Genomic DNA, 24116 nt, shown 5'->3' on the forward strand with positions numbered 1-24116 from the left:
TTACTTCTTTATATTATATTATTTGTAGTAAATATTTCACAGCAATTTTGTAAAAATTTATCTGATAATAAAATCAAATATTACTTACCAGAAGGACAATCATTGAAATCTTGAAAAATAACAAAAATTTTATTTTACAGAAAACTTGTTATATTATTCAAAATAGCGATTGATAATCATAAATAATTTAAATATTTCACAGTAATTTTGTAAAAATTGATCTGATAAAGTCAAACATTACTTACCAATGAAGAAGAACAATCATTGAAATCAAAGAATTCACAATTTCACCACACATCTTTGCACCTGAAAAACAACAAATATTTTAGTTTACAGAACTTTTGTTGTATTATTCAAAATAGCGATTGGTAATCATAAATAATTTAAATATTTCATAGTAATTTTGTAAAAATTGATCTGATAATAAAGTCAAACATTACTTACCAATAAAGAAGGACAATCATTGAAATCAAAGAATTCACAATTTCACCACACATCTTTGCACCTGAAAAACAACGAATATTTTAGTTTACAGAACTCTCGTTATATTATTCAAAATAGCGGTTGGTAATTATAAATAATTTAATTTGTTGAACATCCATTGAAAATTATAATTATTAAATTATAAATCAGTATTTTATATTAAAATATCATAATTTGCACGCTTTTTAGTAACTATGTGATAAATAGAATTTTTATGAATTTATAGGAAATTCCAAAATGGAAAAATATGCGCAGATGCATATAGAATACAAGAATATGTAAAATATTTAAAATATAGAACTTTCTCTAATGAAAAAAATAATTTTTACCTGTGTCTTTTTTTAGATTAAAATCGTATGTTAACAAAATATTTTCAAGTATATTACAGTTTGCAAATCTCTGAAACAAAATTCTTTGAAAATTCGCAGAACGACGCGAGACGCCATTTAACGAAACTGCGCATTAATTTGAAAAGTTCCCATTGCGCAGGTTAAAAATATGGAGTCAAATCGATTGTAAAATCGATGTACAATATATATACATTACACATATATTTTTTTTAAATTTTTTAGAATATCAAACATACGTCCCCGATTTTTAATATTAATATCCACCATTTTTTACAACAGTGAAAAAAAAGTATAAAAATTAATTTTTAAATTTTAATTTATATCATATATCGATTTAGATTTGTCTCGATAATATATTTTTTAGAATACATTAGAAATAGCTGAATTAACGAGTAATATCTTTAATTATTCAATATAAGAAGCATTTTATTCACAATGAACAATTATATTACAAAAATATAGTTGAAATGCGTGTATGTATATTCTGTGAATTTACTAAAGCCGAAATATTACGTTAACTAAATCAACGGTTCCCGCCTAAATGTAGAAATGGCGGTAAAATGAATACACATGCGTAGATGGAAGTTCCGTTCACATTGGTGCAGATCAAATCATTGTGCTCATGTTGTGCTTGACGTTCGTACAAGTTGTACGCGTGCCGGTAATAAACCGTTGTCTGGCATAACGGTCGTTCTGTTAAATCCCTGCGTCTCTGTACATAAATTTACTTACAACTGTTAAGTAAAGTTCGCGATATTCCGAACGTTGCGTGCAACCGGAAAACAGCATAGTGAAAGCGTGTCCGTCGTTAAAAAAGCATCAAACTTTCCAGTAATTCGAACGAAAAATAAAGGTACGTAACTTTCTTTGTGCTCTACATGCATTAATCACACGTTTATTTTCTTCTGTATACAAATGAATACTAAATAACCATATTATTAGATGAGATATTTCACATGTTCGTGAAAAATAAGCTAAGTATTAAACAGTTTTGTCGAACAATATCGTAACGCGGTGCGTGATTTATTTTTATACATATACATTCTTAGTACAATGAGCTCACACTTGTACTACTTTCGTTATTCACTACAACATAAAATTATAATCTGTTGAATTTACGGATAGACGTGTATATGTGGGTAGGTGTTGTACATAGCATCCCTTGCGTTGCATTTACTTACAATATCTGATCACGTGTCCCGTGTAGTTTATATATACGTAAATTGACGCTACGTGCTTGTCTCGACCATTTGCGAATATCATTTGTGTGAAACATAACCTTTCACGTCACGAAGTCATTTCTCGTTTTAATATCATAGAGGTTATAAATAATAAAACTGGAAAAACAAGGTTATTCTTTATTTATACATAGCTTATTCTTTTATTGCATTTACGATACATTCATTTCAATGTAACAAATAACAAGGGTCAGGTAAAAAATATGACAATCAAGAAAATATTATCAGAAAAATGCGTTATGTTTAAATAAACACTCGGAGAATAGTTTTGCAAGCGTATTCGTCTTTTTTTTTCTTTTTTGAATCATTTTATTTATTTGAACTGGCAAAACTTAGTCTCCGGGTATATAGAAGATGCTCTTCATTGAAGCATCCTTATTTTTCTCTTAAATGTTAATGGACGAATTGCAATTCACAATCCTTTGTATGTTATACATTTTGTTGGCATAACTCCTCTTTTTTTTTTTTTGTTGCTGTAACAAGTCGTAGCAAAAGCTAAATTCTTCTTGCAAACACGCATATAGTTGCTTTTATTGGCTCGAACAAGTTTACTGCTATACTATGCATATTACAAACATGCTTATCTTTCTAATTATAAGGCGATTGAATTATACTATAGGCATCTATTAAGTTACATTCTGTATTGAAATTTTGAAGCAAAGATCAACATATATTGTCTCAGCTTCTACAACACACAAAAGTATTCTTACTCCAAATGAATTCTTACATAAATTTAATTGTATCTATTGCAACTGTATAAAAAGAAGTATGTCTAAAAAGACAGACTAGGACGAGTAAGGTCTTCCTTTACTTGTACATTAATTGACTAATCTGTCTGCAAATAAAGGTGATAAACGTGTATTTTATTCTATTTATCGTTGAATAATATTTCTTCAGTCCAGAAAGCTTACTCTCCTCCTAGGCATTATTCCATTATTCATGCATCTGTAAATATTTTACTTTATAGTAAAGATCTATATGAAAAAGGGATCGTTGAATCATCTTGATAAAACAATAAATCTGTGCAAAACATTAAAGCTTGAAACTCAAATATACATAATATACAAAGAGATATTATATTCCATTGTATTATATAATATTATTTTAAAACTTGTATATCCCTCTTCAACATATAGTTCTTCACTCAACAGTGTATGTTTTTTTTCAAAGACTAGAAATTATTAGGTAAATTGTACAAAATGTTGCATTTAGAAGATTTGTCAAAAATTAGGCTTCTTATATCTTTCCATGCTTTAGACTGATCTAATGTAGGTTCCATAAAAACAAACACTATGCAACACACATTACCTGTTGATAAAACAAACTGCCTTCGAGGTGGTCATTTTCAACTCTGATATCGTTTTTTTGAAAAAAGTACTCTTAAAATTTGCCTCAATGTCGTGTATCCTGCTTTTCTCCTTCATCGTGTCAAACTTCCATTCTGTTAAAACTTCCTCACTTTACAGACTGCGAATGACAACTTGATACATATTGATTACTCCGCATGATGAAAATTCTGAAGCTTGCAAAATAGTTCATGGTATTAAGCTGCCTGTCAAACTGTCCTGCTTTGCAATCGGTGCAAACCAGAAACTACACAATTGACTCCTGTAACCTGTTTCCCATTTTGTCGAACGCAATCATCCCCGCGCTTCAAGAGGCGACGACATCGAAACGCTCTGTTATAACTTTTGGAAACGACCTTAGACCTCGAAGGCCTCCCACTGCTACGCTATCATAGTGGCAATAGGGCTGAAACGCATTATTTTGCTGAGCAAGATCCACGCAACTGAGGCGAGGGCGCAAAGCATAACGCCACCCCATCCAAAGTCCATGCTCCAGGAGCTAGTAAATCGTCTGGCCTTGAGAACATTACGGGGAACCGGCCCACCAATTACACCATCCTCAGGGCCGTCTAGTATTCGAGCTCCGCGATCCTGAGCTCTCTTGAAATGAATTATCGTCAGGGTGAACAATGCGAACGTGGCTAAAATAGTTGTTTCATATTAGAAGAATATTAACATAAAACATTTTATATATATATATAATTATACATTATATATATAATATTATAAACATTATATTATAATATTATAATTTATTAATTATATTATATATTATAATATTATAAACATATATATATATATAAACATTATATATATAATTAAACATTTTATATTATATATATATATATTTTTTTTTTTTTTATGATTCGAAAAAATTTTAAATAGGTCAAAAATTAAATAAATTTTTATTATTTTGTTTTTAAACTGCGGACGAAACCAGCTGCGAATTGTTGGAAAAGGAACATTGGTTACAAAAGATTTAATTAGAGCGAAGGAACATTTAAAAAAAAAAGAGAGCAGTGAATCCGCAAGTGTTTGGAGACGTCTTATCAGAGATGAGAAGTGTTTGTCTTTATCGTACTCCAAGAGGGAAGCTCTTTCGTTGAATAAGAAAGACCTTTATTATTCACGAGGTTACAATTAAAATGAAATTTTATGAATGAAATTGAATGTTAGTGAATGTTGCTTTATAGTTTCAGTCCCCGTAATTGCTACTCTTATTTTATCATCAAAAAATGAAGAGCTTTAAAACTTCTCTCTTAGAACAACTTATTTTGTGGTCGATTTCTCGAGTGTGCAGAAATCATTGCGGTTTCCTGCAACCGCAATGCTCCGCGTCAATAAAATTTATTCCGTTCATGCGATGAACAGCGTCGCTTCAAGAACTTTACAATCAACAAGTACAAATTTACCTGCTAAAAGATACATCACACCAGTGACGAGGACTGCTGATATTTGATGTCGACAAAGTCCAAAAAATCCAATGAGAACCGCAGTGCCCAGGATGATCAAGCAAACTAGAGAACAAGATATACTCAAGTTCTGCATCCCTATGAAAAAACATGAATTTTTGTAAAGAAATACTAAAATTATTCTGTTCAATTTAACTAGGCAATATCTACTGAAAAATATGAATTTCTATTGCTTAAAAAATACTATTATTTTATTCGATTTAACAAAATAATTATTTTGTATTTGTATTTAATAGATATTGAAATTTTTAAAGAAAATGAAGAATTACAGATGAAATTCTCTTCTTTTTTTTTAGATGAAATCAATTGAAAACTTGTAATATTTCAACGTTCAAGAAATTTAATTTCCAGTCACTGCAAATCAGTTTAACGACACAATAATCACAGCATGACAATCGAGAAAATAAAACAGAGAGAAGAAAGGAAAAACGGCTGTACTCACGATTCTGCCACGCGGCACGGATCTCTTCATGTGCTTCGTCGGGTGTCAAGTAGTTAATGCATCTCCCTTGCGGAAAACCTACCTGACCTAGTAGTCGTATTTCCTCCTCTAAAACACAAGAAGCGAAAAAAAAAAAAAGAAATGACGTCGTTTTTCACGCTGTTCCTTGCACTATATGGAACAAAATTATGAACGGGAGTAGATTCCGCTCGTTTTCACTTGCATTTGCTTGGCTCAATCTTTAATTAAACGATCTTTAAAAGCTCCTTTTCGCGTGCTAAAAAATTTGAAAGGATCTGGAAACTTTCGATCTAGCATTTCTTGTAAAATATCAAATCGCAGCAAATTGCACTGAAAAACTTTTTATTCGATGTTCTTGCGAGTCCTTGAATTATGAAAATCTTTATTAATTCTTTACATTCTTTTGACATTTGATTGGAAACTTTCGGATTTCTCGAGTCAACAATGAGAAAATAACACGTAACGAAAATGAAATCGGGACAATTAAAAAAAGTATAGAGTCGAAGAATTAAACGCTCCAATTAACCTCTTGCCACGCGCGTCGAGAATATTTGGCCCAAAATTGCAATATTTTCTTAGTTTTAAGTATATTGAAGTATAACCCAGGCAAAACAAATAATACATTTGTTACTTCTTAGTAATTTCTATCCAGTGATATGCCGATGAATTCAAAAAAGAGTACGAAATTATTGTATACGGTTTGGTCACTCGTTATGGTCCGCGAATCAGTTACTAACGCAAAAGGTTAAGTACACGCAGTGAGCTTAAATATTCTATCAGAAATAGCAAAATTTGTACTGTTGGACGAAGAAGACTGATTTATACGGATTTACATACGGTATAATCGATTAACTCGATACTGTAGATATCAGTAGACGAATTAAGTCTCGGAGCGTCGAATAGTTGAAGCGTAAGATTCGATATCAGATTCTGAATACTATTGGCTCGTTGAAGAGGATGAACCTGAACGTGAATTTCCGTGAAATGTCAGGAAGAGAACGGAGGTAGAAGGTCATGGAAACTTGGAGAATTGAGTAATAATAAATCCTGAAGCAGAAATAGATCAACCCAAGTTCACCGGGTCTAGGTTTGCCTCGCGATTCCATTTTCATTGAAAGAATTTCAAGATAAATAACAACAAAAAAAAAATTTAACGTATAAAATCTTTCATGAAAAAATTTCAAGGCGGATACTGTTAGATTTCTAAAATATATTTACCAAAGCAGCGTTTACAAAATAACCGGTACAAGATAATTTCAGGATATACAGGTCGAGAATATTAGATTGATTTTCATGATGAGCCTGTGCACAAAGCAGAACCAGCGCACCGTTTGATAAGCAACTTTCCGTGCTTGGCGTGACCAGAAACCATCAGAGAAAGCCTCCTCCCTCCCCCTCAAAAAAAGCAACTGAACGAACAAAATTACACACAGGCGCACATCTTCGAAGGTCAAGTTCATTCAACAATTAAAAAAAAAAAACTCATCTCGAACGCTACTAATTTTTTTTGTAGAACTTCAACATTTTTCAAAATGTAAGTTATACATTATAAACTTTCTCGCGTGGTAAACCTTCAAGTGTAAAAAAAAAAAACCGGCGATTTATGAATGCAAATATTTAACAAACAGTCGAAATGACGCTTCAATTTGTGGTGCAAGATCAAAATGATAGTCACAATTTCATCCTTTTCCCAATGAAACGTTCAAAATCTACGATCAACAGTAACGATCCACCCACGCGACCGAAAAAAGACACGATCGTCAGTAATAGAAAAACATGGAAATTTCAATTGCGATGTTGGACTTTCTTTTCAATTAAACTTTGTCAATGGGGACAAAGATACAAAGAAATGAGTCGGAGATGAAATGTCAAGAAATAAAGAAAACCAATTTGCAACCACGTTACAATTTTTCGTGCTATACTATATTGTGTGAAAATCGATACATAACCACGTTTGCACACTGTACTACGTCATATGAAAAAAGAAAGTGAAAAATGAGGCAAAAAAAGAAAAGGAAAGGTGGAGAAAATTCGTGGAATTTTTCATCCAACGTCGCTTATTGAAAAGTAAAATAATTGCATTATTATAACATGCAAAAAATATAAGTTAATATATAAATATTAGTAAAATTAATATATAAATTAATATATAAATATTAGTAAAATTAATATATAAATTAATAATGAAATTGTTGTTAAACATGATTTTATAAACTGAACAGGTAGGAGAAACAACAGTTATCTTTTTTATCAAAGATAAGGAAGTATATAGATATGCGAGAGAATGATTGAATAATATTTTACAAGATGAATCCACTCTAGATAGATTTTTTTTACATATTGACTATCTGACGTTATATACTTTCTCATTAAAAAGATTACATCGTTAAAGCGGATGATCTCATCATATTGTAGAACGATAATAGTTTCACGACTGTACTTTCCGAGAGAAATGAAGGCAAAACAAGTCGATACTAACGGTTATCGATCAAAATGTTTATCTTGAGCAATTGTACTCCATGATAATGCACTTCGCATATTTAAAGTTTTTTCATTTTCTTCGCTTCGTAAAACTTTCGTTGATTACTTTTTTTTTTTTTTTTTTTATGAAACAATTTCGTTTAGTCAAAAGACAAAGAGATTTGGCTTAATTTAATTTATAGCCGTGCTGGAGTTTGTATGGTATTTTGTTTGGCTTGTTGTCTACGTCACATCCTTTTATACTTTTCCACGATTAACTTTTTCTAGAACACTTTGATTATTCTCCTCAAGAAAATAACTCAATTTTTCCGTGAATACAATATTTTCTTTGGATTTTATCAAGCTGCCACTTTTTTTCTTTTTTTAGAATTTTCTAAAGAAAATAAAGAATGTAAATATATATATATATATATATATATATATCACCAAATAGTCAGGAAAAATACTAACAAGTTGACAAATCTATTCATCATATTCATTTCTTCATGCTTTCTTTTTGTAACATTGACATCTCTTTGCTAGGTTTTTATTTGCTGCAACTTTTTATATTGTTTCACGTTGTTTCTTCTTCCCTGAATTTTTCTTTTTGATATTCTTGTGTTATTTTTTTTTTTATTATAATTTTTTTTTTTCGTGTCTTTATATTGTTTCTTGTTTGAAATGCAGACTTGATATCTTTTTATTGTCACTCTACTACTGAAATTTCTTCCTCTTTGGAAAGTTTTCTCATTGCTAAAATTCTTCTTTTTTTTTAAGTAGAAAATTTTCTAAGCTTTATTTTTATCACAATAAAAATGGTAATTGATAATTGTTAGAACAATTTCAAACGCTTCAGAAATTATAAGAACTTGGGAGAAAAGAAGAGGTTAAAGAATTAAATTCGAATTATCCTTAAAATTGTTTACAATTATTTACTTCTTCTGTAAATCTTGACGTGATATTTAATTGTCGACAAAAATTTTCAAATATTTTTTAATAACACACATATTTTATTTATTTCATTTTCTTTCTTTATTTATCATTTTTGACATTGCATTTATGATGCATACCATTCATTGTAGATGTTACATCTTAATCTTAAAACATATTAAATATTAGGTCCTTCTCATATTAGATATTAGATATTCTCATATTAAATGGAAATAAAAAAATATTGCTTTTAAAAAATTCCGGAAAAATAATCAAAGTGACACTGTATATTTATATGTAATAAGATAGAGTTATATTATATCACGTATTGTATTTTGATAAACATATTTTTCAAAATTTTAATATATCTGAATATATAACTGAAATAGATGTTATATTATTTTAAAGAACATTACTTTAAAACTGTCTATAACCCAAAAATGATGTTAATAAAAGAATTAATCATAGTAAACTGAATTACATGGTCATATGCAGTTAAGCAACATGTTATCTTGGTGAATGTAATTTCATTAAATAATATTTTAATATTTATTTCCCAGTACTTTAAAAATACTTTACACTTTCTTTGAGACATATATGATCCATTAATGGATTAATATTATAATTTAATTAATAAATTAATCTTTGTTTATTGATAAATTTACAAAAAAAATTTGAAAAAATTAAATATGTAGTAGTCTTAATTTAATCTCCATTAAAAAAAATAAAACATTGCCTACGTAATTCTTGAATAATAGCTTCAGTCAGTGTCATTATTTAATCAATGTTTTAATTTAAAATTAACCAATGCTTTATATTATCAAAGTTGTAGCATATATCACCATTAAAACGATAGCAAAGCAACAAATGCATTTATTTATATGTAATAAGATTTTAAATTATAGTAATTTGAATCCTTATTTTCTCAAAGAATTTTTTAAATATAAATCATCTATATTTACTATTTTATCTTTGTAGTGTCCATTATCTACTTATATTGAAAATAATATCCACAAATTGAGAATCGAAAAAAGATGTAGGCCCATCACATTTTCATTTTTCTTGTTGAAGTTGAAGATTCAGTATGGTGAAATTTCCATGGACAACCATGAACTTTGGCGATGCACGTTTGAGATGTGCACAGTCAGGGAGGGTATTCTTAATCAGATAAGGTATTCCAACTTGGTCAGAGTCAAGGTAGTATAGTCTGGGTCACGAGGCAAGGTTGTATTATTGGCCAGGCATTAACCCAATCTTGTTATATTTAAATACTTTATGGCTGAAGAATCATATTTAAATACGTAGTACGACATTCTACTACGATAATTAGAAATCGAATAATTGAATTACGAATTTTTTTGTGAACTGTTGAAAATGTTGAAGTTTGCAAAATTGCAGAAAATACATACAATATGAAGAAATGTATAAACTGTACAAAGTATATTTGTGTACTACAAAATAAACACGTGTGTTAAAATTATGTATAAAAATATACATAATATAATTTTCTACGAAAATTTTATTTTTAAATTGTATTTTAAAAAATATAAATCCACATTTGTTAATAATGTATAAAAGATCATATAACATTAATCAATAAAAAAATTGTTTAATTTTAAATGCATACTAGTGAAGACATCGTCATATGATGTACACTGTTGTAATAATTGGACACTCATCGTTGGTGCTGTTTCAATAAAAGATTCACATTTTTGTTATGTTTCGACAAATTCGACATGTATAATTGACAAACGTTTTTCTATTTTCAAGTTTCGTATTCATTTGTAATAAATAGCTTCATAAAATTTATAAACTTCTTTTATATGGAAATTTATTATAATATATTTCAATAAAAACTCTGCAGAGTCTTCAGTTAGCTAATTACATAATATTATCAATATCTCTTAACTATACATGTTAAAATTAAATCAAAGAGATTCATTTGAATTGTATTCTATATTGCAATAATTTAAAAGTGTCCAAATATTTATACACGATAGTGTCTATCTCATAAGTTTGTACTAATGTTGGTCATTATATGATGCGAGATGGATCAAAATAGATATATTTCAATCGCTGTGGTACCAAATTGACAGAAACATAATTAGATAAGTAAATAAGTACTTATTGTAGTCAGGATCTTATGAAGGTAGGTTTCATTCAGCATATAAATATATAAAATATGAAAATAAAATTTAAATATGATGCACGCACGCACGCACAGAATCATTTTCATTGAATATACAAGTATATCGTATAATTTCATATAATATATGAAAGAAAAAATTCACAATTATGTTTGCCAAGCTTACGGTGCTGGATGCTATATTATAAATCGGTGTCGATTTTTAAGAGTATAATTTATGATTTCGTTATATTGTGCCACTTTATTCAGATATAGAACACTGTTTGTAGTTCGTATGGAACTGGATCATCATAGATACATCATATCGCATATCGTAGATAGATTACATGGAAAGTGTGCGCATTTATATCATGGGAAATTGACTATCGATTTTCCACGACATTATTGAATAAAGGTTTCAGAATGCTATTTTTGAATTTGATGACTCAGAATGTTCAAAAATAACGATTTTTTTTTTTTAATCTCTTGGATTTTATTTGAACCTTGATTTGCAAAAGAAGTGAAAACTTAAAGATACACATTCAAAAACGTAAAAAACATAATTTTTAATCAGCATGAATTTTAAGAATTACAAACGAAACTTATTTAGAAACTAACAATAAATTTAAAAATCCTCTCGACTAATAGATCTGTGGGAAATTAAACTATTTTCTATGCTGCAACAAAGTAATTTATCCATCAGAAATAAATTTAACTCTTACCTATAACTTTGTTATTAAGAATTATCGAAAATGTTATTTCGAATTTTATGAAAATTAATTTCGTACAACTATTTTGTTTAATGATATTATAAAACATTCTTGAACATGTTTCCAATTGTTTCATTATTCCAAATTTTTCCAAAAAATTCTTAAAATTCCCACTAGTTCGTGATAATAAAATAAAAATTCAGTCAAGAGCCATCAGATCCAGTACTTACCAGTAAGCGAGACGCACATGATCCAAATGCCGCCGTACATAGGCACGAGGAAGGTGGCTCGTCTGTTAGAATGATGATTTTTGTAGTCGGAGGTCGGCTCGAGCATCGCCACCTGTCCATCCAAGTACCACTTAAGTGTAACATTCGCGTGGGTCAGAGCTTCCTTGTCCCAGCCAACTTCCTCCCAGTGATCTGACATTATGGCACCACACAATAATCCGGTCGCTGGAACAGAGACGAAACGAGTCTTTGTATCTCTATATCGACATCTCTCTGTGCCAGAATGTTCACGTTACTTCAACTACTTGCGCTAGCAACTGATTGCGGACCATAACGAGTAACCAAACCGTACATAATAATTCGTCGCTTTCTTTTTCAACTCGTCGGTATGACATCACTGGATAGAAATTATTGAGAAGTAATAAATTTATTATTTGTTTTGCCAGGGTTATACTTAAATATGCTTAAAACTAGAGAAAATAATTTATAATAGAGAAAATGCTATTTTGGAACAAAAAATTTTCGACGTGCGTGGCAAGAGGTTAACCCCTAGCAACTGATTGCGGACCATAACGAGTGACCAAACCGTATACAATAATTTGTCTTCTTTTTGAATTCATCGGTAATATTATTGGATAGAAATGACTAAAAAGTAATAAATTTATTATTTGTTTTGCCAAGGTTATACTTAAAACTAGAGAAAATATTGAAATTTTGGGACAAAAAATTTTCGACGTGCGTGGCACGTCATTCCAGCACAAGAGGTTAACCACTTGCGCTGGCAACTGATTGCGGACCATAACGAGTGACCAAACCGTACACAATAATTCGTCGCTTTCATTTTGAACTCGTCGGTATGACATCACTGGATAGAAATTATTGAGAAGTAATAAATTCATTATTTATTTTGCCTATTTTGTTTCAGTTAAATATACTTGAAACTGAGAAAATAATGCAATTTTGGGACAAAAAGTTCTCGTCATTCCAGCGCAAGAGGTTAAACCTCGGTGTTCGACAATTTGGCAACGTGTGCGTGTGCTTGAAACAAAGACTAATGGATGAAGAATTATGCAATATCCTTGAAGCATTCTTTTGAAGCATCTATTGTTTCTTTCTTTGTTCTTTGAGAATTCTCTTGCAAGATATTTTTTCAATACTTTTTATCAAGAGTTTTTAATGTTAGTCCTTGAGTGCACGGAAGAATAAACAATTGATACGTGAATAATACATATTCATGACTTAACGCGTGGACTGAAGGATTAAAAATCGTTTTTCAGTCAGAACTGCGCTTATATGGATTCCATTTGTTTGTACCAAATTGTAGTCAATACCTAATTAAATGAATTCCTGCTAGTCGAATCCATTTATTGAAATCTGAACTTTTATTATCTGAAGAAAGTATCACTAGCAGAGGAAAGGATCCGTGGACTTCAATTAAAATATTTGAGAACTCTCGACAAGTTTTTACAAGCGGAGTTTCACTGTATTTATTTTATAATGGAATATTTCAGTAAAGATTTTGTATACTGATTAATACCTGAAGCGTCAATTATAGAGAATGATTCTCACTGATGATGATTGTTTCGTGAAAATATAGTAGTGTCTGCGTGTCATTTAATTCCTTGAAGAAGCAAACTGCCATGCTGGTGAAATGCCGGGGTAATTTTCTTGTTAGATACGGCTCGAGCTATAGTTACAGCTATGGATACATCGAAATAATAGATTTTTGTGCATTTACATGAAATTCAAAAGTACAAAAATTTGCAGAATGTACAATTATATATAATATATAAATTATAAAGTAAAGAATATTTCATGATATTTAATCGATGAAACAAATTTCCACTTTTATTTAATTATGTTTTATCCGCACTCTACGTTTAAATAGTCATCTTAAATTAAATGTTTTTAACGTTTAAAACACGCTTTCACTGTGACCACAGTTCTCTTCTATTTAAGGAAGATAAGAAGATTTTAAAATAGGTGGCAGAAATCTTCGTATTTAATGAGAAGCTTTGAGAAGAGGCGTCGTTCAACTATACACGCTATGGAATATTTTATTGCACGAGAAAGCCGGTATTAGCAAGAGTTCTCGAGTACACTAGAACGTACGAGTGACCATGGCCCTCCAATGAAAAAAAAAAAAAAAGGAAAAAAAATGCACGGTTCAACCAGTGGTTGTTGAGCATCCTACTGAAGCTTTCAAGCAAATGAGAAGAAGTATTAAAAGAAGATACGAACAGTCGGAAGATGATTGAACAGGATGATCGAGTAGTGTTTATCGAAGAAAGTCACATGGTAGGGCGATGATTTGGTAAAGCAACGATATACGTAAAGCAACGTATACTTTTGTAGATAGTTTCGTCAGATTGTGTTGTTCGCTGTTTCCAGATGCCACGATCACACACAGACATGTGATGAAAATTGCCAATGCCGAGAATAGACATTACGTACGTGAACTGCAAGTACGATCAGAAATGTCGTTTTCGTTTTGAATCGAGAACAAAGGCGTCATTATCCACGTGCTTTTTCACTTAACACCCGTCCCGGTATCAAAATATTTATTGAATTTATTTCTCCGTTCGGTCGCACGTACGTACAGTTTTACACTTCTGGGAGACCTACAAACATATCCTCGATCGTCGAATCCTCGCAACGTCCCAGAGACACAGTTCTCCGGATCAGCTGACCGATTAAAGAAAAAAAAATAAGTGCACGTACAGGATATCAGAAGAAACACGTTCGACACGCGTTCAAGAAGCCAACGATGGAAACGACCGGAGCCAACTTATTATCCGTTTATTCATTACGTAAGATGGATTTTGTCAATTGAAAAGCCGGTTTCGACGATCGTTTACACGGTCGTAATATGGAAACACAACGAACGAAAAGTAATCGAACCACGATTACTCGTTACGCGTGTCGATTTACCTGCGAAAGTGAGGGCCAGCGTCGCGACGAGGAAAACGAGACGTGGACCAGGGGCCCTGGGTACACGGGTAGGCTCCATCCATGCAGGTGGTGCCCAGGGCGACCGCTGGCAGCCCACTAAAAGCCGCACAACCGTACCGACAGTCGCCAGTTACGCACTGGCCAATCGACACCCCCGGAGCTCGTGGTGTTTTCGGCGACTCTCTTCCGTTACGAGGGGGCAAACGATCAGCACGCCCTCTCCGCTCTGCGTCGAAGCGCACGAAAATCGACCGACGTGCCACCCAACCGACCACCCCACCCGGATGCTGCGGACAACCCGCTCTGACGATGCTCTCCCTTGTTCCTCGCCCTTCTTCTCTCGTTTCCTTCCATCATTCCATTTTTCTTCTTTCTTTCTTCTCTTCTCCTTTCCCTCTCTCCACGCTCGTTTCTTCTCTGTTTCTTCTATTGTTTATTAATTATTACTGTCCCCTTTCTAGGAGTTTTTTTTTTTTTTCTTTTTTTTCTTGGCCAAGTAAAATAATTATGGTTCTTTCGCATCGGTCTTTTTTACTGCCATTGAGAGTGTGAAGAACTCTTTCTTCTAACAAGTGTGTGATTCTTGAAATAATATTCTCTCTGGGATACTTTCTCTATCTTTTCATTGAAACTGTTGTTAAAGATATAGTGATACAGTTATATTGGATATTTCTTTTTTTCTTTTTTTTTTTTCAGAAGTTTCAGTGTCAACGAACCACTATGTGTAACCGTGATACCTGATTTTCTTGTAAAATTATATAATTTGGAAAGTTCAGTATGAATTGTAAAAGCTTTTATATTATATTCTATCTAACAAAAATTTTATATTATATAATATTTTATTATACGGTATAATTATATAATATAATATTAGATAAAATTTTATATTATATGTAATATAATATATAAAAATTTATTATTACAAAGTCAGTAAATCTTCAACTTATATGTTATTGACAGACTGTGAATTTTATAAACACAACTAAGGAAGTAGAAATTTAAAAATTTTATAAACATAACTAAAAAAATAAAACCTAGAAATTTATTTTATTTATTATATATTATAATATTATAATATTCTATGTATCTTTGCATATTACACGCATTGCGTGCATTTTTGCAACTTTCAATTTCCCATAAAAATTTATAGCCTAGTCATTAAACTAGTCATTACATCATTTCACAGATCTTTATTTGTTAGCAAAAGAATTAAGAAACTACGGTTGTCGCTTAACGAGCTGCTTACCATTGTTTTAATGATAGTAACGTTAATAGTGCAATACTCAACATATTAATGTCTCCCTCTTATTCGAAACATGCTCGAATTGCTCACGCGCCGCTCAGCTACAAGTTGTACTCACGTCGGATTATCAAATCGAATTCGCGCGACACTCTACGAAATTCATTTAGTTATTTAGTCAACGTTGATAATGAGAAATATATATCACGTATGACAGTAGATATCTCGTCTATGTAGAAAACACGACACGTATCGCACGTAGGTGGAATATTCTGTACACGTTCTAATTGCATTACTGGTGCCGGATTATTCTCGTGAAAAATTTGAATATGCGAGAATAATATTCTCGTGAGCAAATAATTAAATCTCTTTCTTTTTAGCTAAATCTTGATTATCTATACAAATCAAACGGTGAAGAAATTAAATTTTGTAATGTATTGCGAGTTTGCGTGCAACCACTTGAGTGAAAATTTGTAAAATATTAATGTTATAACAAGATATAAATATTGTTATTATTAAAAGAACACTTCACTTCGGGAGTTTCATATATTTTCGCATATTTACATTTTTCACAAATGCACAACAACTCTGTAAAATATATGAAATATATTCAATCTGTTCATAAAATAGCAATCGTGAAAATTCAACGAAAAATATTAAATGTATATTTATATTTATGTTTATTATAAATTTATTTATTATAATTAGTTTATGTTTATTATATTTATTATTTATTTATTATAATTTATTATATTTATATTTACTAATTTAAATATACATTTATATTTATACACAGATATATATTTTTTACGTTTCACATTGCAGATGGCCGACATTGCTGAAAGCGCAGCCTTCACTGACCCAGCGACCGCAATCTCTCATGGGAAACGGCATCTGCTAGTTCGGGATTATACCATGGCTGTAACTGCGTTGGCGCAAGCTTGCCAGCTACTTGTTGAAAAACACGGGGACACCGCGGACGAGCTTGGCGAACCTTATTTGCTGTACGGCCGTGCTCTTCTTGGTTTGGCGAGAGAGGAGGCTGCAGTGTTGGGTGGCGGAGTACCAGGCACAGAAGAAACCGAGGAAGACGATGAGGAGGACGAGGAAGAAGCCGAGGACGAAAAATTGAGCAACATAGACGAGAAGGAGGAGGAGGAGAATGAAGAGCACGCGGACAATGGAGCAACCAGCGAGGAAAAAGAGAAAACCGAAGGGAAAGTTGAAGAGTTGGAAGCTGAACGAGAACCTAAGAAAGAATCGGAAGCCGAGAAGAAAGAATCGGAAGCCGAGAAGAAAGAAGAGGAAACAGTAGAAACGAGCAGTGAAAAAAAAGAAGTAGAAAAAACAGACTCTAATAAGACTGAAGATAGTAAAACGGCGAAGCAAACGGTAGAAAAACCGGAAGAAGATGAAAAACCTGCTGCTGGCACCAGTAAGGACACAAGTCACGCTAATGGGCCTTCTTGTTCCACTGAACAGAACGGAGTTGTGAAGGAAAATGGAGAAAATGATAGTGAGGACATAGAGAAGGAAGATGAAGAGGATGAGGTCAACAATTTACAGGTAATTGAAATTATTTAATTTTGTTTCTTCCTTTTATTTTTGATACACGATCATATTAAATCATTGTATTTTGTCATATCTTGTAAAAAAATTGATCTTTCTTTTTGTTGTTTATATATATATATATATATACATATATCATATGTGGTTTCAGAAAAAGAAACTGTTAAATTTTCACTGAATAATATTTTATAAAACTTCTGTTGGAATTCAAGAAATTTAAGAAAGATTACTGTTAAATTAAAGGTCGCTTGGGAAGTGCTAGAGCTAGCGAAACTGGTGTTGTTAAAGCGCGGTCAAGCTGGTTGGAAGTTATTAGCTGATGCTTATCGACTATTGGGAGAAGTGGCTATGGAGGGAGGAAACTTTCAGGGTGCCCTGAACGATCTACACCGATGTCTGGAACTTCTGCAACAGATTGAGCCACAAGAACCAAGGGCAATAGCTGAGATTCACTATCAGCTTGCATTGGCTCATTCTTTAGGTAACGAATTCGATGCCAGTATTGAGGAGTTTAACAAAGCCACGGAATTGCTGGAGGCGCGTATCAAAGAATTGGAAGAGATGAAAGAGCCTCCTAAAACGGATGATTCTTTTTATACGGTGGAGGGGGAGATTCAGGAATTGAAAGAGTTGTTGCCAGAAATTCAAGAGAAGATCTCGGATATGAAGGACTTTAAACAGGAGGCTTGTAAACTCGTCATAGAGGGTATCAAAAGCAAAGTAACTGGTGGTTGTTCGAACAGTGCCGGACCAAGTGGTAGTAATGATTCTGCACCTAAAGTTCAAAAACCTGCTAGTGATATATCTCATTTGGTGCGTAAGAAACGAAAAGCCGACGAGCTAGAGACAGAGGTCGCGTCACCATGCAAGAAACCAACTCCAGAGAAAACTGTTTGAATGAGTTTGGTGCATTTGAGATGTTCTTGGTACCTTGTTTTATTTAGCGCAGTGAAAATTCAAAAGAAAAACCTTTATAAAAAAAAATGTAATTTTTAGCATTGGACCAAAATAGGGTAAATATCGGCAATCCCAAACTCCTGGACAGACTCTGCACGTCGGAGATGTTTTAATAGGAATGGACAGAATATCCTAATTTGATTCTATCTATTTTGTCAATTACAGCTATGTCTATGTATTTCATTTCTTTCTTTGCTATTTCTATAATTCGTATATTTATTTTATACCCAGTAAGAAATTGGAAGCGATTAATTTGCTATTTATGTTATTGAAATTATAATCATTTTTAAACTCTTATTTTTCAGAACGTATTCAAACATTAAAACTTAAGGCTGTTTATGTATAAGTTGGACTAATAAACGTTAAATAATGATTTTTTCTAAATGTGTTATGATCACAGAATGATGAAACATCACATTTTAGATAAAACCTATACTATATTTTTCAAATTATAATATACAAATATTTTGTAATAATTAATTCTTTCAAATATACTTAGCATCTATCATCACACTTTTGGACGGATTCCGTTTTCATTGTACATATATTATATTTAACTATTCGCCTAGAAGCTCTTCGATATCGTCTTCTTTGTCAGAACTTTCTTGTCGTTGTATTTTCATCTTGTAACCAAGTGTTTCTAACACGTCCATATTATAATAATAAGCAAGATTAATTCCAGGTACTAAACGCTTCAATTCTTCTACACTAGCACGTGCTTTGTCAGTATCCCCTATGTTGACATAATGTTGAGTAATGGTTGCAAATAAATCACCACGGCGAACTGATTGTTCCAAATCTGCTCCTTGAGAATCAAGCAATTGACGCACTTGTTGCATTGCTGCGTTAGTTTCACCTCTGTCAAACAACCTGTAACACGAATTAATAATATTTCATAGATATCTATATTTTTTAATTTTTTCTATTATATATATATATAAAATAAAGTGATATACTTCTTGATATCAAGATAACGCTTAACCGTTGCTATTCTATTATTCACCAAATCCACTGCTCTTCTATGAATATCAGGATCTCTTGGAGTAGTCACTTTTGCCAAACATCTACTTGCTTGATTTAGAGCATCGAGAGCTTTCTCATAATTTTGAAATTCATCAATTTCAACTTGTGCACAAGCAACATAGAAATTGGCCAACAGATCCATTGCTTTTCCCTTGGAATAAAAGTTAATTATATTCTTCAATATTTCTGGTTGGTTTTGCCAATCCAACGATTGTAAATAATTCCCAGCCATGATATAAATTTCTCTCTGTCTAGAAACTTGTGCAAAGAAGCAAATTTTTTCTGTATCGCCAGATTTCAACAAGGCTTTCATAGCTCTCAGTTTGTTACCAGCTTGAGTGAATTTTTTGGTTGCTAAATGATAATTTCCTTGCTCAAAAGCTATTTCGCCTATTCTTTCTAATATAGAGATTCGTATTTTTTCGTGATCTACATCGTTGTCAATTTTATCCAACGTCATCTTTTCAGCTAAATCTTCATTTAGCAGAATATTATGCCTTTGTATCAATTCCAAAGCTTCCAAGTATTTTCTGCCTGTTGCAAGTAGATCCACTGCTTTTTCAATCTGATCATTTTGAACGAAATAGTCAGCGCATTTCTCTATTAAAGCAGGATCAGAATCTGCGTTGACATCCATGATGATCAATTGTAAAGCACTGTATTGTTTTGTGTTGAAAGCAATATCCAATGCCTTGTGTAGTAGACCAGCTTTATGATACAACAAAACCGCTTTATCCGACTGATCGTTTTCTTCATAATACTTGGCGACGTCTATCTGGGATTGTCTTGGAGCTAATACAGCCAAAGGCCATAGTTCCTCAAACATATCATGTTCTTTGCACAGTCGAATTGCATTTGTGTAAGCCTTAGCAATGGTATAAAAGTGAATAGCTTGACCTACATTGTTTTTTGACTCATAGTGTGCAGCTAGATGGTACGCAGAAGCAGCATGATTTGTTCTCGACACCAGTTCGCTAACTTCATCCTCTCTACCAAAATAACAAAGCAATCTCGTTATCGCTAGAGTGTTCTTAGCTTGTTCGTACAATTTCAATGCTCTTTCCATATCTCCAGTCGATTCTATATACTGTGCATGCCAATTCTTTATTTCTGGATCCTCAGAATTATTAAGATACGTCAATAGTTCCCTGGGCCTCACAAGTAACATCCTTGGCACTTCGAATCTGTGGCATTCTGCTTTGGTATACATCTCTATTGCTTCACCTATTTTCCCTTCTTGCTCGAGAGCCTTCGCATAGTTGTAATAACTTGTTTTCTCACAAATTTTATTCTCATTCTTCGCCAGCTCTATAGCTTCTTTAAACTTATTACGCGCTTCAAGAAGCTTGCCCAGTAAATCTAATCTTTTTGCTTCACGAAAAAGTCGTTCAGCATCATTATATAATCCTAATTCGACTGCTAACGTTCCTACTTTGGCTTCCAAGTTTAAACTGTCGTCTTGCATAGCTTCCCTGAGAGCCCTCGCTGCTCTGGCTTGTTTCATATGGCCCAAACACAAAAGCGCCATGTTCAATTGCTTCGTTTTCACGCACATTCTTGCCAAACTTTTCCAAATACCTTCATTTTTGATGGATTTAATTGACTTGAAGGCCTCCTCCATGTTAGCAATGCTGATGTGAAAACTAAAATCTAGTACTGCTTTCTTCGTGATAGGATCGCATACACCCAATTCCTCAAAATCTCTCATGAACAATTGTATTACTTTACTAGCTTTCTCTATTGATTTTTCGGAGCTTAAAATAATAATATGTGGGGAATGAACGCCCAAAATTCTGCAATTTTCATCTTTAATTGGTTTTATATCCTGCACAACAATTCCGTGATCTGATGTCGCAAACATCGATATCAAAACCACAGTGCTCCTTGAGATATCGTAATCGTTTTCATTATTTTGCTTCGAGGAGTGCTTAGAATCCCGTAACTCCAATCTTTGTGCTCGACATACTAATAATCTGGGATCTTCCACGTCCCAACAATGAGCAGTAACCAGCCTGCCTCTACACTTTACAGACAAAGCAGTATCGTCATCGTCTATATCGTTAGACTCTGCAAAATCAAACTCATGTATCTGATCGCTTTCTATGTCCCAGACGTACAAAATAGAACTGGGCATCAAATTAGCCATTGCAACAGTAATAGATACACAACGACAATCAGCATTGCACTGTGCTTCGATAATTTCAGCAAAATCACTTATCGCTTCGTAAGCTGGCATTGCTCTGGTATGCAACTTCGCCTCTCGCTTGCTTAAATCCCAAATTTTTAAGATACCGTTCAAAGATGCGACTGTTAAATATTGTCCAGTAAGATCCATAGTAATTGGTTCACCCTCTTCTGGTAACGTAGGCAGTATCTGAATGACAGTGCCCTCCATTGACCGTAATTGTATAACTACAGAAGTTAGAACGACCAAAGTATGATCATAAATCAATAATTTCTCGGTGTCGCAGCTAAAACTGGAAATTAGGCTAGTGTACAAAGATGCATCGTCGTAAATTTTATATACCACAATTTGTCTACCAGAAGAAACGGCGATGTAATGTTTATTGATGGCGACGAGCTGCACTTGAATCTCAGTTTTTAAAGTATAATTCTGCTCACTGAATTCTATTAAGATTTGACAGGGACTCAGTTGACTAGCGCAAACGCCATCATTATATGTAGCACACATTGGTTGTTGATGTAATATAAAAACATTGGTAATGCAATTTACAGCAAGTAGCGGACTTCTTAAAAATGCCGCACCCCATGTAAGTTGCTTTACCGTGCCATGAATGCTGCAAGATTCTGGCACATTTGGCCAACTGTTTTCATCACAGTCCATTTCAATTTTACGCTTCCATACATAGATTGTTCCCAAATTTGTTCCAGCAGCCAAAATACCTAATTTACAATATTAAAATTATCAATTAAACAACGCATATCTATGAAATCTATGGAGAATCTGTGACTTTGTCTCTGAGTAATACATGTCATGCTTGCAAGTAAAGTGGTTACGGTACCGTTATTTTTACAAAAAGATATGCTTGTGCAAATTTCCTGTGGTGTAGCCATATTCCCAGTAGATGAATCTGGCGGAGATAACACGTAACTGTCGCCAGTGTGAAGATCCCAACAACGAACACCCAATTCCCCTGTAAGAATCGCTAAAGTATTTGTTCCAATCCAACACATCGCTGGACCAGTTCGCAATATATCGTATCTACTGCTAAGTTTCACCTGAGTAAAAAATAATTTCATAAATTTTGCATATTAGACTGTATCAAAATGACAAGAGAAAAAAAAAATGTAGTCACTTTTGTTAATTCGGTCAGCCGACCAGTAATAGGATCTGTCTGAAAATGCCCTATATTTAAACCCTCTGTCATAACAACTAGAGAATCTCTAGTTTGATGGTGCAACAGGAACTGCAACGTTGCACCATTTGTGTTCAGAACTTCTGTACACTGTCCTTGGTTATCAACAAAGTATATTACACCACTAGTGGTTCCAATGTAAAAGGCATGGTTATCTCTCTGCGTTACGACTGTTGTTGGTACAGCTGTTCTAGGACGCCAAGAGCTAAATATATCTAATGCCCTTTCATCTCCTGCTACTGCAGCCTTTGCTAGGCCACTGAAAGAGATTTAAATCAATGTACGAATGAAAGAGAAAAAGAAAGTTCTATTTTGTAATAAATAGAAATGTAAGACATGATTTTTGTGTTCACCTTATGTCCATCATTGATTTTGGCGGAACAGTTTTGAATACTATTTGTGCAAAAGAATCTTTTAGCTCATGATGAAACATCATTAATAATTGCCCTCTTGAATCAATCTTCCAACCAACTATAGATCCAGCTGAATCCGCAGATATTAATCTTCCTCCATGTTGACTCCATTGCAGAATTGTAATAGGATCACGATGTGGTGTGACTACCAAGTTAAATTCTGTACTACCAGTATCACCTGGCCATACCTATATGTGATAATCTATAATAATATATCCCAATTTTCATCATTCTGGGCTATTATTAAATTTAAACGATTGCTGACCCATAATTTCCCATTTTCCCATCCTGCTGTAAGCCATCGCTTCTCTGGATGCCATCCAAGAGCAGTCACCTGAGCAACTGAATGTTTAGGTGACTCTACATCTTGAGTAGGCTCTCCTTGATCGTCATAAATTGTCACGAAGCCACCTTTATCCTGAGAATATGCTGCGACAGCCAATAATGGATAATTGATATGCCAAATTGCATGAGTGCTTATTGAAGCTGTTTCTGGATTTTGTACACGCGTATCAAAATAGAGTGACATTGTTATATTATTATTATTTTATTAGTATCGATGTTGCAAGCAGTATCTAAATTAGCTCTTTTAAACTTATAAATAAAAACGTCTGTTTAAATAGCTATTTATAACTACATGTTCATTAATTCTTTTTAAAATTTATTTTCATGGAAAATATTTTAATCATATATATGTACGTGTATGAGAAATTTAGTATGTATAAATATTAAATAATAGTTAGAAATTATAATATCTGTTAAAAAATTTGACTGAATG

At 32.7% G+C, this 24116-nt stretch overlaps 3 protein-coding genes across 5 annotated transcripts; 1 reads left to right on the top strand and 2 right to left on the bottom strand.

Annotated features, from left to right (window-relative positions):
* Positions 1 to 1432: 1432 nt before the first annotated feature.
* Positions 1433 to 18899, top strand: LOC122534962 (nuclear autoantigenic sperm protein). Of its 2 annotated transcripts, XM_043666073.1 has the most exons (4): positions 1433 to 1686; positions 16825 to 17565; positions 17812 to 18494; positions 18565 to 18899. In XM_043666073.1, the coding sequence occupies exons 2-3, from the start codon at positions 16825 to 16827 to the stop codon at positions 18463 to 18465; spliced, it is 1395 nt and encodes a 464-aa protein (XP_043522008.1). In that variant the 5' UTR covers positions 1433 to 1686; the 3' UTR covers positions 18466 to 18494; positions 18565 to 18899. The 2 variants fall into 2 exon arrangements, with proteins under 2 accessions (XP_043522008.1, XP_043522007.1); XM_043666072.1 differs by having other exon boundaries at positions 1434 to 1686; positions 17812 to 18899.
* LOC122534964 lies at positions 2374 to 15140 on the bottom strand. 2 transcript variants are annotated; one of them, XR_006308027.1, is made up of 6 exons: positions 14739 to 15140; positions 11808 to 12032; positions 5332 to 5439; positions 4830 to 4967; positions 3380 to 4058; positions 2374 to 3016 (listed from the first exon to the last, which is right to left on the bottom strand). XR_006308027.1 is itself a non-coding variant. In XM_043666076.1 (5 exons), exons 1-5 carry the CDS (start codon positions 14815 to 14817, stop codon positions 3799 to 3801), a joined length of 810 nt encoding a protein of 269 aa, XP_043522011.1. In that variant the 5' UTR covers positions 14818 to 15140; the 3' UTR covers positions 2374 to 3798. The 2 variants fall into 2 exon arrangements, 1 of the variants encoding a protein (XP_043522011.1); XM_043666076.1 differs by having other exon boundaries at positions 2374 to 4058.
* Positions 18900 to 18942: 43 nt separating the features above from the next.
* Positions 18943 to 23996, bottom strand: LOC122534959 (intraflagellar transport protein 140 homolog). The gene is made up of 6 exons (XM_043666068.1): positions 23604 to 23996; positions 23279 to 23526; positions 22866 to 23184; positions 22572 to 22788; positions 19482 to 22452; positions 18943 to 19395 (listed from the first exon to the last, which is right to left on the bottom strand). The coding sequence occupies exons 1-6, from the start codon at positions 23865 to 23867 to the stop codon at positions 19083 to 19085; spliced, it is 4332 nt and encodes a 1443-aa protein (XP_043522003.1). The 5' UTR covers positions 23868 to 23996; the 3' UTR covers positions 18943 to 19082.
* Positions 23997 to 24116: the final 120 nt, after the last annotated feature.

The sequence above is a fragment of the Frieseomelitta varia genome, unplaced genomic scaffold (assembly GCF_011392965.1).
Source record: "Frieseomelitta varia isolate USP_RPSP 00005682 unplaced genomic scaffold, Fvar_1.2 scaffold_650, whole genome shotgun sequence".
Lineage (NCBI taxonomy): Eukaryota > Metazoa > Arthropoda > Insecta > Hymenoptera > Apidae > Frieseomelitta > Frieseomelitta varia.

Bases quoted from the DNA above. Each gene is read 5' to 3' on its own strand.
- LOC122534964 (XM_043666076.1), bottom strand. From the start codon at position 14,817: ATGGAGCCTACCCGTGTACCCAGGGCCCCTGGTCCACGTCTCGTTTTC. The intron at 12,033-14,738 runs GTAAATCGACAC...TCTCTGTTCCAG, and splicing joins GCTGGCCCTCACTTTCGCAG to CGACCGGATTATTGTGTGGT. The intron at 5,440-11,807 runs GTAAGTACTGGA...CTTGTGTTTTAG, and splicing joins CATGTGCGTCTCGCTTACTG to AGGAGGAAATACGACTACTA.
- LOC122534962 (XM_043666073.1), top strand. From the start codon at position 16,825: ATGGCCGACATTGCTGAAAGCGCAGCCTTCACTGACCCAGCGACCGCA. The intron at 17,566-17,811 runs GTAATTGAAATT...GTTAAATTAAAG, and splicing joins ATGAGGTCAACAATTTACAG to GTCGCTTGGGAAGTGCTAGA.
- LOC122534959 (XM_043666068.1), bottom strand. From the start codon at position 23,867: ATGTCACTCTATTTTGATACGCGTGTACAAAATCCAGAAACAGCTTCA. The intron at 23,185-23,278 runs GTGAACACAAAA...AATCTCTTTCAG, and splicing joins AAATCAATGATGGACATAAG to TGGCCTAGCAAAGGCTGCAG. The intron at 22,789-22,865 runs GTGACTACATTT...TTTTTTACTCAG, and splicing joins GGCTGACCGAATTAACAAAA to GTGAAACTTAGCAGTAGATA.